Source organism: Grosmannia clavigera (genome assembly GCF_000143105.1).
Source record: "Grosmannia clavigera kw1407 unplaced genomic scaffold GCSC_173, whole genome shotgun sequence".
Taxonomy (NCBI): domain Eukaryota; kingdom Fungi; phylum Ascomycota; class Sordariomycetes; order Ophiostomatales; family Ophiostomataceae; genus Leptographium; species Leptographium clavigerum.
In genome coordinates this window covers 229,618-243,395 of record NW_014040765.1, presented here as the reverse complement: position 1 = coordinate 243,395, position 13,778 = coordinate 229,618, and the positions used below count along the sequence as shown (strand labels likewise).

The 13,778-nt window shown below is 54.6% G+C and overlaps 4 protein-coding genes across 4 annotated transcripts; 3 read left to right on the top strand and 1 right to left on the bottom strand.

The window, feature by feature from the left end:
- Positions 1 to 608: 608 nt before the first annotated feature.
- CMQ_7094 (duf602 domain containing protein) lies at positions 609 to 1,529 on the top strand (the record flags this gene model as incomplete). Its single annotated transcript, XM_014314099.1, has 1 exon — positions 609 to 1,529. The coding sequence occupies one exon, from the start codon at positions 609 to 611 to the stop codon at positions 1,527 to 1,529; it is 921 nt and encodes a 306-aa protein (XP_014169574.1).
- A 275-nt stretch (positions 1,530 to 1,804) lies between these two features.
- On the bottom strand, positions 1,805 to 3,603 carry CMQ_7253 (protein kinase c; the record flags this gene model as incomplete). Its single annotated transcript, XM_014314258.1, has 3 exons — positions 1,805 to 2,454; positions 2,510 to 3,296; positions 3,559 to 3,603. 3 exons carry the CDS (start codon positions 3,601 to 3,603, stop codon positions 1,805 to 1,807), a joined length of 1,482 nt encoding a protein of 493 aa, XP_014169733.1.
- A 407-nt stretch (positions 3,604 to 4,010) lies between these two features.
- Positions 4,011 to 5,243, top strand: CMQ_7193 (uncharacterized protein; the record flags this gene model as incomplete). Its single annotated transcript, XM_014314198.1, has 1 exon — positions 4,011 to 5,243. One exon carries the CDS (start codon positions 4,011 to 4,013, stop codon positions 5,241 to 5,243), a length of 1,233 nt encoding a protein of 410 aa, XP_014169673.1.
- Positions 5,244 to 8,939: 3,696 nt separating this feature from the next.
- CMQ_7257 (ABC transporter cdr4) lies at positions 8,940 to 13,609 on the top strand (the record flags this gene model as incomplete). Its single annotated transcript, XM_014314262.1, has 2 exons — positions 8,940 to 9,714; positions 9,765 to 13,609. 2 exons carry the CDS (start codon positions 8,940 to 8,942, stop codon positions 13,607 to 13,609), a joined length of 4,620 nt encoding a protein of 1,539 aa, XP_014169737.1.
- Between the last annotated feature and the right edge of the window lie 169 nt (positions 13,610 to 13,778).

The window sequence follows — 13,778 nt, the reverse complement described above, 5'->3', positions numbered from 1 at the left end:
AGGTTAGGTGCAAGCTCAAACGAATGAGTTCAGTCAAAAGTAAAAACGACGGTCGATTGCCGTAAATACGATTCTTCCGTTCGTCTTGAATTGAAGGGGGGCTCAGGTCGGTAGAGAGGGTGGACGTACAAATGCGAGATGTTGAGGGTGCAGTTTGAGTTACCAAATTGTGAAAAGAACAAGGAAACGAAGCTTTGGGGATTTGCTAGAAAGCATCATGTGCTCCATTTCGCGCGACAGGTCAACAACACCTGTGGGCACCTGTCGCCAGTAGCGCCATCCGCCCCTGCCATTAGTCCTGTAAGATACGTTGTAAATCCTACTACGAAGTACTCTGGACCGCACGTCCATAGTACGACGTGAGGTACTGTAACGGGCGGGGCAACGCCTTCCGAACTACAGTGGTTTTGCTGACGTGGTGTACACGGTGTATATATCGGCATTGTGAGCACTCTTTGCACTGTACCTCGTACTCGTATATCTTAGAAACTTTTGTCAGCGATCATATCCGGCTTGTTGACGCTTCTCTTACCACAGAACACATCGACGCCGACACATTTTACCTTCCGAACATATCTATCACCGTACCTTTACCAATATACACCGAGATGGGAAACGACGGAGGCTCCATTCCCAAGCGCCGTGAGCTCGTAAAGTCAGCAGCCCGCCTCCCGACAGTGTCGGAGCTCAAAGCGACCGCCCTCGAGGCTTTGACCCACGCCTGGCAGACGGACCCCATCAGCGGCAATGCGCTTGACCTAGACGCCGTCGTTTCCGACTGGCGTGGGAGGCTGTTCAACTACGAAACGGTTTTAGAAGGACTCCTGCCCAGCGCTGCTGCTGCGAACGGCCACGCAGCTGAGACAGAAGAAGATGGTGAGTCTCCAGCAGACGGCATATTGACGGTGGCTGCTGTGGGGATCCGATCAGTGCGCGACATTGTACGTCTTCAGTGTCATCGCGTATCCAAGCTGCAGGATTCTTTATGGCAGTGTCCTGTCACCCTGAAAGAGCTCGGCTCAAACACAAAGGCTGTATATATAGTGCCCTGTGGGCATGTCTTCGCCGAGGCCGCTGTCGACAAGATCCTACCGGACAAGTTGTGCCCAGAGTGCAGCTTGGAATTTGCAGAGGAGAACGTCATTCCCATCCTACCGATTGACGACGCGGAACTGGAAAGGCTGCGAAAGCGCATGGAAAAGCTGCGGGCAGAAGGCTTGGCGCACAACTTAAAAAAGGAGAAGAGCCAGCACCATGGCGACAAGAAGAAGAGTAAGAAAAGAAAAACAGAGCATGAGGTCGATGCCAAACACGAAGCAGGTGGTAAAGGTGGCAGTGGCACGCCAAACGCGGACGGAGACGGCGCCGCTGCCAAAAAGAGGACGGAAAAGACAAATCAGAGCAGCAAGAACGGCAGGGATAACCGTATCAGCGGCATCAACAACGAGCTGGCAGCATCGCTCACAGCAAAGGTTCTTGCTGAGCAAGACAGGCTGCAGAAGCGCAGAAAGTTGGCTGAAGCGAGGTAAACAGCAACCTAAGTATGACATGCGATACCCAGCGAATAGCAAGTTCTTTTTGACAATTCTACAGCCTGGTATACTTTCCCATTCGTAGTCAAGTTTGTACGTCGTGTTCATACCGTATCACGCGGCACCAGAAATAAGCAAGCGAACATAAGTTGTTATATACGAAATCCGTAGTGCGTTACATCGACCAGTCAACCAGATCTCTATTCACCGCGCCAGATTGTGTTTGTCATCTCGCCATCTGTCCTCATCCGCCCTTATGCAGCAGATACTAATCACAGCTCTTCCTTGCCTGCTTCAGCAGCGCCTTCTTCTTTAATCTCCTCGCAAGCAATTGGCGTGCCAACCTCCATCTTGTAGACGCACTTCTCGGATTCCGCGATGCGCCACATCTCCTCCTTTTCAGCACAGCCTAGCCAGATATCTGTGCGTCTGTTCGGTCCGTTCCAGCAGTTTTGGCCATTTTCGTACTTCAACACCATGCGGGAACCACTTCCCAGGCTTTTTCCATCCAGGCGCTCCGCATCATCGGCTATTTCGATTTCGAAGCGTTCGTAGTTGCCCATGCCAGTGCTGGCGTGGCCCTTCTTAGACTTCTGCTTTGCTTGGCCTAGCCAGCAAAACTCGTACTCGTACTCGCCCGCATCTGTGGAGACACACTTGTCCTTGAGCGCCCGGAGAATGTCGTCGGCGGAGTAGTCCTTGGACAGATCCTCCTCGTTCTCGCTCAGCGTACGCTTCCGTGAAGACAGCTCATTCTCGGCAGCTTGGAATGCCGAGCGCGCATTTTTTACAGTCGACGACTCGTTTGCGTCGGAGTTGTCTGCAAGCATGCCGTTCTCGATCATCCAGATCCGAAGACTCGTAATCGTCTCATGGATGTAAGTTCTGACCCCCTGGGGCAGATATGCGTCGAAGCTGTACACTTTAGGCTTGTTAGCATATGAAGTGACAGCACGAGAAAAAGACCCAGTGCCTACAGATGTCCGTGTCGGTATCGTCTTCCGCCTCAAACTCCTTCCAGTTGATACCCCTGTCTTCCGAATCTTCCTTGAGAACTTCATAGATGTCGATATCATGCACCTTAGGCTCCTTTTCCGTGGAAGACTTGGCTGCGTAATCCTCCCACGAGTGCACGGCTGCTTTAACCCCCTCGTCATTAAAGTTTGGGTTGTAATCGGCCTGGAGATTGCGCAGAATGCTCTCCAACTCGGTCACTTTGTCCTGGAGGTCGTCGCGGTGGTCGAGCAGCTTATCGAGCGTATCCCGCAGCTCGTCAACTCGCTTCTTGGCCAAGCCAACCAAAATACTCAGCTTGCCACCAGATTTGCCCTTGCCCTTCTTGACCACCTTGCCTCTCTCGGTCCGCTCAGCCTCGGTCAGCTCCCGCTCCAGCTGAGTACGCTTCTGCTCAAGCTCCACCACCTCGCCCTTGAGCTTCGTGACACGGGCCTCTACTTGACGTCGAAGCTCTCTGGCTTCCTTGGCCAGAGTGCGTCGCCGCTTCAGAGCCCGTTCTAAGCCCTGCTTGCGCTCCTCTGTGACGCGGCGGTGTTCCTTGCCAATGGCGGCACACCTGTTCTCGCACTTGACTCCGCCCTTTCCTGCGTACTCGTCGCTGCCATCACAGCAGAGCTCGTAGTCGCAGATACCGTCATTGATGTAAGCGAATGGGATGTATGCACCAATGTGTCCGGTGTTGGCACACCAGAATCCTGGTAGTGCAGTAGTTGTATTTGTAGTCCCGGAAGGTGATCCAGGCAAAGGCTGTGGAGGAGAGAGGGGATCGATGTAAGAACACGCCGAGGTGCCCGGTTCGTCTGATCCGTCCGGACAGTCACAAGAATTGTCGTTCACTTGTGAAGCCTTGAGGACCAGTGCAGGGTTGCTAATGCATGCGAACGTTTCCTTGGACTCAAAATAACCAGAAACTGTAGATACAGGCCACTGGTAAGAAAATGGTGTACCCAATGGCAATATGACTGAAGCTATACTCCCGTAGCTGTTAAGTGAGAGGAGGTCGACTTACACTCAGGGCCAACACCTCTGGGCAGACTAGCTGCCACGACCACATTTGTGGTCGCAAAGGCACCAGCAAGCAACAGAGCCCTTGCCTGTCGCATGGTGATTATCAATGCGAGTAGTTGAAGTGATAAGTTCGATCCGCAGATGATCAAACGATGTCAACTCGCAGAACCACCCACCAGGACGTTGAGCTCTTCTCAAACGCAAGCTGTCCCCAACGTGTCGATCATTGGTTGCCATTGTAACCAATGGTTCGTCACGTGGTGATAGCACGCTAACAATATCCTTATCATCCAACCCCTCTATCGTCAATCTTATCGTCCAAAAAAAGTGAATTGGACATCACCTACCGAAGATCGATCACGACAGAGCGCTGACAGAGGGATACGGAAACTTGATTTAGTTATTAAAAGCTTGTCTGAATCTACGGTTCCCTTGGGAACCTTCACAATAGCGATGCCGCCTCCAGAAGGCTCCCTAAGCGGGGTTGATGCTCTGAACGGCTTGGTGGAGAACTCTGTTCTTGTCGTTCAGAAATTAAATGCGTATGTGAAGGACATTTACAGACAGGCCAACACTCAGTGTTGCGGGAGACAATCCACCGAAATTGCAGCTCTCTCTGCGGATGCATGGAACCCGCCAGCAACATTGAACGCTCTGGCTCTGGCTCAAGATGCGGCGGTATTGATCCGGGCCCATGCCACCAAGATATCTCTTCTTATTATCAACGAGCCGTTCACGCCCTCTGCCATATCCAAGGTTGTCCAGGAAGTGATGGGCGGCCCGGTCCCAGCATTATCAAATGCGGCCCACGAATGCTACGGTGATCGATACACATACGATTTTCAGCGTGAGCTGGCATTGCGGTGTCAAAGAGTACTCACGCAAGTCGAGCTGCTGCTTAATTCCATCCCAAAGGACGGGAAGGTTCTCAAGACTGATAAGAAAGAGGTGGCAACAAAGAGGGGGACGAGCAGCGTCAAGACAAACAGCGCCGTTGCAGAAAGAGGCGCCTTCACGGAGATCGGAATACTGTGGACAGAGTGCGACAGCGTGGTAGCATTGGCAAAGGGTGGTGTCCGAGATCGCCTTATACAGATCGTGGGGCAGCTCGCCGAGACGCTGAAGGACGAGCTGGAAGAGTTAAAGGAGTGGAGTGAAGAAGATGCCGACGACGACGACGACGAAGATGATGCTGATGACGATGCCAATGACAGTGACGACGCAGCAGGGACATCAGACATCGCTTCAGATGACCATCATGCATCTACGCAGGCCATGCTAGACGACTTGATGGATGCAGGACGCCACATTCCGACTGCCGACCCGGAAGGGCTCCGTCCGCGACTCGAGGTAACGCTCCGGAAAATCAGAATGACACATCTGCTGTGCACAGCTATTGTCAAGCGCAGGATTCGCAGTCTACCGACTCTCCCGACGGAGAAGCCATCCAACATCGCCGCTCGGTTGGACAACGCGATGATGGTGCTACAAGAGCTACCAGACCGGCTTGGCGAACTGGCGGCGGCCTTTTACGATCTGAGCGCCTCTCGGGTGGATTCCCACATGGGCCAGTGCTTTGAGGATGCCTTTGTGGCGTCGGAACTTCTTGTGCTATCGTGGGATGGGAAGCAGGATACATTCAGCGACTGGACAACAAAATTTCAGGCGGAGATTCGGAAACTCTAGCAAATATAGAACAAGGGCCGTTCAATTCAAGTAGCCTAGGAGTTGTTTTACATGGCTCGCATGTGCATGTAAAGTGAGGGTTGACAGAGTCTAGTGGCTTGGTGGACAAAAGCATAACCTTGAAGCGATATTTGAGCATTGATGGCTTGTTACGCAGAATATGATGTACGGAGTACATGCTCCTTTGTCTATGTCGTAAGTAAAGAAATTAAAGCATGGGAGACAACTTAAGACATGCATGACACGCGGACAAACAGCTGTTAGGGTTTGAGAGATCGGCTGCCCGCTACTGACCGTTGGCCAACTCCAACAACGCATGTTCTTTCTTCTTCTTTTTCCATGTCAAGGAGTCACTGCGTGTGTACTTACGACGTACAGGGTTTCTGCAGCGTGCTCATTCGTACGACGTATGACGTATGGGCGAGCCTGCGAAGTACTCCATGATTTTGGTGAGTCGTTGGGAGATGATGCACGAGAGGGAAGCTTCATGTGGGTGTCGTGCACTCTGACGGCAGCTTAAGATCTTTCTGCTCTACATGAGTACGATCATCACTACTACTGTGTTTGGCTCCCTCCAAAGCTAACCAATGAAAAAGGCATACGTTGAACGTAAGATTCGGCTGTTGTGAACATATATGGACATTGGAGACCAGGGAAACAGTCTACATAGTACGGAGTATCGAACAGTAAAGGATGGGAGAGCTTCCAGACGTTTCGGCAGCATATCTGCATTCTCGGTTCCGAGATTCTGGCTTCTGTTTGGCTAGTCAGAACAACGCTACGGTGAGTGTTTTTCTACACATGGGGTTGGGACCCACCAGAATTCGGATTTTAGCAGGCCGCTACTTAACTCCGCAGCCTGTACTATGTACGACGAATGGGAGCGCCTCGTATACTCTTTGTGGTCGCCAGGCAGCCGTGTATCGTGCCATTCTGAGTGTGGATTTGCGATAAGCACGGGCTATGTAATAGTGCATAAGCAATGAAAATCCCAAGCAAACGCCCTACGACGATGTCTATTTTCGTTGTCAATACGTACGTCGTAGTATGAACTCCTGGCACCGGGATGAACTCGTACGGAGTACTCCGTACTCGTATCTGACATCGGAAAGTGGAGGACGTCAAAATGGATGCAAGGATGTGTGTAAGCCATGGAAGGGCGGTAAAGCCTCCTGGCACGGAGTACGAAGTTCGAATACTCCGTAAGTGGGCTCTGGGCGATCAACAGTGCATCAACCTGTGTCTGACTACGATGTATGAGTAAGATACGATGTATCGTAGGCGAGGCTTGTGGAGACGACTGCGAAACGGTCTGGATATGCATATACTCTGGGCAACGTTGCCGCCGCGCTGTGCTTTACGAATACGGAGTACGGTGCCGTGAGAGGATGGTCTTGGCACGGATGCAGGCATCTTATCACCGGGACGAGATCCCGACGACATTGCGGACACGCCGCGCAGACGGTAGCTGTCAATGACGGGATGACTCGTGGGTGCGAGCCCTGACCGAAGTACGACGTAGCTTATGGAAGCATACGTCGCACCAATGGCTTCCCGCTAGTTCTGAGAGTTCCTCCGTCTGGGGTCTACAGCAAAAAAGTCGCCGGGCCACGAATACTACTCCGTCTTCGTACTATGTACTATGGTATCTTATCTTAGTATTAGGAGGACCCGGAAAATGCAAAAGTGGAGCCCTGCTGCTCATTCTTGCTCATGCAGCATCATCAACGCCTATTGCTGCATACTTGATTGTCCAATTGCATGAGGGCATCTCCGAGAGACGGGAAGGCGGAATGCTTAGAGAGCGTTTGCGCAAGAATGCAGGCTGTTTTGCACGTAACCACTACGAGAATATACAGAACTACTCCGTATCTTACATCCCACTCGGGGATCGGGAATGGTCTATCGCACGCGATGCACAATTTTGCCGGGCCAAGCTCGAAACCCGAGCCGTAGAGGTGTTCGGACTTGGCATTTTGTGCATCATCGTAAGACGGTGACGTTGGTCTCTTACTCGTAAGATACATTGTACGCAGTATAGAAAGTACGGGCGCACGTAGAACGCCCACCAGCGAGTAGACAGGTGAGGGAGGCTTTGGGCAACCTGGTGATCTTGGCGTGTTCCGGAACACAGCTAAAAGCCGGTCTCCCCCATTCAAATCGAGCTGGGGAACAAGCGAGCTGAAGGGAGATCGGGATGAATCGCAATGAACAAGTCGCCGGTGCTAAAAAGACGGTCCGGGCTCCCGGAGAGACAGAAGAGCCCGAGGGGCCTGGGGCACAGCCATAGTAGTGTTTGTTTGGATGGAGCCCGCCTCGTACTCGTAAGACAAAAAAAAAAAAAAGTATTCGCTGGAAGTCTAGTTATTAATATTAGCATTAGATATTTTTTTGTGACGGGGGACCCAATGTTCCGCCTTACTGCAGGCTCTAATTAGCAGGTGGAGGCGCCCCTATGCGCGGGAATGACGCCCGCTGAGAACCCGTTGTGCTGGATCACCACAGGCGCAGGGTACTAAAATGTAAAGGGCCGTTCGTTGGCTGCGTACTAATATGAAGACACGAAAGGATATGTTGGCTAGCGCCTGTAGGCTATGTGCTCTAAAAAGACTGAATCACGCATTTGCGATTGCTGTGCTCGCACAGCGCAGGAGGCGAACAGAGACGCCGGCGAATCGAGATTGACGGGAGTACTGTGAGAGGAGGTTGAGGCGCACCGTCCAGCGCGTTGCGAAACCGGTGGCGATCGCATTTGTGCCAAGATGGCCGGTGCTGAAGCTCGCAATAGATCCGTGATTTTCGTACTCCGTACATAAGATACTATGGGTCATATTCGGGGGCCGTGTTGCCGTTTACACCGTAGTCTTTTTTCTTTCTTGTTTTTCTTATTATTTTTGCCCGCCGCGCAGTATCAGGCAGATGTGGCGTCTTCATCGAGCGCCTGCCCGTTGTCGCCACTCGTAAGGAGCAAAATATTCATACCTACTCCGTTTGAAAGAGCGCTGTGTGCCTTCCCTGTGCTTCGGATGGTGGTGCTGCACCCGATCTAGCAAGATCGGAAGCCAACCTCCAACGCAGCTGCCTTGCTTCTTCGCCTGCCGTGGTCCACATTCTTACCATACCCTGGCCTACTATGTTGTTCCACCCCCCTTTCCCCTGGAGCTTACGCTACTGAGAGGGTATCCCCCCCCACCTGGTCGACGTGGTTTCCATCCTTTCCCTGTTCGGGCTCTTCGTCAACTCCGGTCGAGTGGAGAAGCATCCCTTATATTTGCTCAATTTACAAAGTCGCCGTATGCTACAGCCATGTACGCAGAGATACTGATATGGCTAAGCCGCTTCCGAGAGGTTGAAGTTTGCATGGTGTCTCAATCTTCCCCACCCTGGTCGTTTATAATAATACCAGTCGCCCGCCCTGCTTGACGTCGCGTTGTGGCTAGAGATTCTTCAGCTTCTCGTTCACGTCGTCGACGCGGATATCTCAACCTGGTTGGAGGTTGCTGCCGTCCCGTCTGTTTACTTAATTAAGTTCTTAATAACGTCTCTTTTTCTTTTCACGGTCCTTCCTTTGCCAATCTGGAGCAAGTCAGCCTCAATCCGGAACTATCGACGAAAAGCTTGGAACTCGACCAACAAACAGACCAGCAAAACACCACCAACAGATAGACAGACAGTGACAGTCAAAGGACTGCCATCATGTCGTTTCTGGCATCTGGCGTCTTCGGCAATTATGACCACACCGGTCAGACGGCCGGGGTGCCTCCAGATGGCCACGCACGTAGACTCGACTACACTGACGAGGAGATCGTGTCGCCTGCCGGACATACCGCTGACGGTGCCAACACGCGGACGACGTCGCTGACGGAGACGGGCTCTGCTCCTGATGGGATCTCGCGTGGCGAGAAAGAGGTCGCACCGTCGGGCAACAACGGCAGCTCGGACGACGAAGACGATGACCAGGGCACCGACATGCAGCGCCGCACGAGCCGGGTGCAGGAGCTGGCTCGCCACTACACCAACGTGTCGATGGCATCGGGCGTCGTTCCACCTGGTTCGAACCCGTTCACGGAGCTCTCCAACGCGGACTCGCCGCTCAATCCCAACGGCGAAAAGTTTAGCGCTCGTGCCTGGGCCAAGGCCGTGGTGCAGATGATCCAGAGCGAGGGGCACCACTTCCGGACGTCGGGCGTGGCTTTCCAGAACCTCAACGTGTTTGGTCACGGTGAGGCTACGGACTACCAGAAGGATTTCCTCAACGTCTGGCTGGAGGGTGCCGGCATTGTGCGTCGGATGCTCAAGATTGGCCAGCGCCAGATCGACATTCTGCAGAACTTTGACGGAGTGGTGCGCAAGGGCGAAATGTTGGTCGTGCTGGGGCCTCCCGGTGCCGGCTGCACGACGCTTCTCAAGACCATTGCTGGCGAGACCAACGGTCTCTTCGTGGACGACAAGTCATACTTCAACTACCAAGGTGCGTGTCCTGATCTTGATCTCTTCGTATCCATTTGCTGACCGGACCAGGTTTGGCGGCTCACGAGATGCACACTCGCCACCGTGGCGAGGCCATCTACACGGCCGAAGTCGACGTGCACTTCCCGCAGCTGTCAGTCGGTGACACGCTCACGTTTGCTGCTCGTGCGCGTGCGCCCCGGACGATTCCCGGCGGCGTGCCGCGCCACGAGTTTGCCCACCATCTGCGTGATGTCGTCATGGCCATGTACGGCATCTCGCATACGGTCAACACGCGTGTCGGCAACGAGTATGTTCGTGGTGTGTCGGGTGGTGAGCGGAAGCGTGTCACCATTGCTGAGGCGACGCTCTCGGGCGCGCCGCTGCAGTGCTGGGACAACAGTACCCGTGGTCTCGACAGTGCCAACGCGGTTGAGTTCGTCAAGACGCTGCGCCTGCAGACCGAGCTCTTCGGCAACACGGCTGTCGTGTCCATCTACCAGGCCCCTCAGAGCGCCTACGACCTCTTCGACAAGGTGCTGCTCATCTACGAGGGTCGCCAGATCTACTTTGGTCCTACTGCCGCTGCCCGCCAGTACTTTATCGACCTCGGCTTCTACTGCGCCGACCGTGCCACCACGCCCGACTTCCTGACCTCCATGACGTCTCCGAAGGAACGGATTGACCGCAAGGGCTTCGAGGGCCGCACGCCACGCACGCCCGACGAGTTCGCCGCCGCATGGCGCAACTCGGACGCTTACAAGGCCGTGCAGGCCGACATTGAGGATTACAAGCAGGCCCACCCGATCGATGGTCCCGATGCCGTGGCTTTCCGCGAGCTTAGGCGCGAGCAGCAGGCATCCGCCCAGCGGCCAAAGAGTCCCTTCACGCTTTCGTACGGTCAGCAGATCAGCCTGTGTCTGTGGCGTGGATTCCGTCGTCTTATCGGCGACCCCAGTGTCACGCTTTCTATGCTCTTTGGTAACTTCTTCATGTCGCTCATCGTCGCGTCGGTCTACTACAATCTGCAGCCTACTACGGCCAGCTTCTTCCAGCGCGGCGCCCTGCTCTTCTTCGCCTGTCTTATGAACGCCTTCTCCAGTGCCCTCGAAATTCTCACGCTCTACTCGCAACGGCCTATCGTCGAAAAACACGCCCGTTACGCTCTCTATCATCCGTCCGCCGAGGCGGTGGCGTCTATGTTGTGCGACATGCCGTACAAAATCGGTAACACGATCATGTTTAATTTGGCGCTGTATTTCATGACAAATCTGCGGCGAGAACCGGGTCCGTTCTTCTTTTACCTGCTCATCAGCTTTACCACCGTGCTGGTCATGTCCATGATCTTCCGCACCATCGGCTCGGCATCACGCACACTCTCGCAGGCCATGGTGCCGGCAGCCGTGATTATCCTGGCTCTTGTCATCTTTACTGGTTTCGTCATTCCGATCGACTATATGCACGGCTGGTGTCGCTGGATCAACTACATTGACCCGCTGGCTTACTCTTTTGAGTCGCTCATGGTCAACGAGTTCCACAACCGCCAGTTCCTGTGCAACGTGTACGTGCCTTCGGCCACGGTGGCCGGCTACGAGAATGTGACGGGTGTGCACCGCGTCTGTTCGGCCGTCGGCTCCGTTGTTGGCTCTGACTACGTGGATGGTGACCGGTACCTCAACCTGGCCCTGCGCTACTACCATGCGCACAAGTGGAGGAACTTTGGCATTCTGTGCGGCTTTGTTCTCTTCTTCCTGTTCACGTACATTGTCGCGGCCGAGCTTGTGTCGGAAAAGAAGTCCAAGGGCGAGGTTCTGGTCTTCCGGCGCGGCGGGCAGCCCAAGTCTCTGACGAACGGTAGCAAGGGCGACGCAGAATCGGGCTCACGCGGGCCCGGCACGGCGGTTGCCAGTGGCGGTGAGAGTAGCGACAAGGAGGGCGGTGCCGGCTTCATCGACAGCCAGCGCAGCGTGTTTCACTGGCAGGACGTGTGCTATGAGGTCAAGATCAAGGCGGAAACCCGGCGCATTCTGGACCATGTCGACGGTTGGGTCAAGCCAGGCACGCTGACGGCCCTTATGGGTGTGTCTGGTGCCGGTAAGACTACGCTTCTGGATGTTTTGGCTGACCGGACGTCTATGGGCGTGATTACCGGTGACATGTTTGTGGACGGACACGAGCGCGACCACTCGTTCCAGCGGAAGACCGGTTACGTGCAACAACAGGATCTGCATCTCGAGACGACAACGGTGCGCGAGGCTCTCAACTTCAGTGCCCTGCTTCGCCAGCCTGCCCATGTTCCCCGCCAGGAGAAGCTCGCTTATGTGGATGAGGTGATCAAGCTGCTGGAAATGGACGAGTACGCAGACGCCGTCGTCGGTGTTCCTGGCGAAGGTCTGAACGTCGAACAACGCAAGCGTCTTACGATCGGTGTCGAACTCGCTGCCAAGCCTCCGTTGTTGCTGTTCGTGGACGAGCCGACCTCTGGTCTGGACTCGCAGACGTCATGGGCCATCCTGGACCTTCTGGAAAAGCTGACCAAGAGCGGACAAGCGGTTCTTTGCACGATTCACCAGCCGTCGGCCATGCTGTTCCAGCGCTTCGACCGGCTGCTCTTCCTGGCTCGCGGCGGACGGACTGTGTACTTTGGCGAAATCGGCAAGAACTCCCACACAATGACCAGCTACTTTGAGCGCAACGGTGGCCACGCTTGCCCTGCTGATGCGAACCCGGCTGAGTGGATGCTCGAGGTGATTGGCGCAGCGCCCGGCACGTCTTCCGAAGTGGACTGGCGACAGGCCTGGCTGGACTCTCCGGAATATGCGGCTGTCAAGACTGAACTCCTGCGACTGCGCGAGCACCCGGCAGAGCAGCCGGAGGCGACCGCGGCCGACTACCGCGAGTTTGCGGCGCCGTTCGCTGTGCAGGTCGTCGAGGTCTCGCACCGTGTGTTCCAGCAGTACTGGCGGACGCCGTCTTACATCTACAGCAAGATGGCACTCTGTGTTCTGGTCGCGCTCTTTGTCGGCTTCTCTTTCTTCAAGGCGCCCCTGACGATTCAGGGCGTGCAGAATCAGATGTTTGCCCTCTTCCAACTACTCACCGTTTTCGGTCAGATGGTCCAGCAGACGATGCCCTACTTTGTCATCCAGCGGTCCCTCTACGAAGTGCGCGAGCGGCCATCCAAGGTGTACAGCTGGCGCGTCTTTATGCTGTCGCAGATCGTGGCCGAGCTGCCGTGGAACACGCTGATGGCTGTGCTGATGTTTTTCTGCTGGTACTATCCCGTCGGGCTGTACGCCAACGCCGGCGACGCGCTGCACGAGCGTGGTGTGCTCATGTTCCTCTTCCTGTGGTGCTTCTTGCTCTTTACCTCTACCTTCACCGACATGATCATTGCCGGTTTCGAGACGGCCGAGGCTGGTGGCAACATTGCCAATCTGCTCTTCATGATGTGCCTGATCTTCTGTGGTGTCCTGGCCTCGCCCTCGGAGATGCCGCACTTCTGGATCTTCATGTACCGCGTCTCGCCCTTCAACTACCTCATCTCAGGCATGTTGGTGACGGGCATCGCCAACTCCAATGTTACGTGTGCAGCCAACGAGTTTGTCACTATTGTGCCGGTCAACAATCAGACCTGCCTCGAGTACATGGGGCCCTACATGCAGGCAGAGGGCGGTTATCTGCTGGACAACAATGCGCGCGACCCGTGCGGATTCTGCAAGTACGACAGCACCAATACCCTGCTGTCGGCCTTTGGCGCTGAGTACGGCGACCGGTGGCGCAACTTTGGCATCCTCTGGGCGTACATCATCTTCAACATCGGTGCTGCCCTCGGCGTCTACTGGCTCTTCCGCGTGCCCAAGCACACCAAGACAGGCGGCAAGCACAAGGCCGAGAAGCCGAAGAAGGTCGAGTAGAGGAGTAGGAGAGATTGTGGTTGAGCTGTGGGATTTGCGTCTTGTCTTTGGGTGGGGGATCTTTACGAGGAGCTTTTTGAAGCTTTGGTGATGAAGCCTCCGACACCCACCATGTTTATGCGTTTTATGGATAATCTGTTTCCTTTTCTTCGCTTCTCTTCCCGCCATT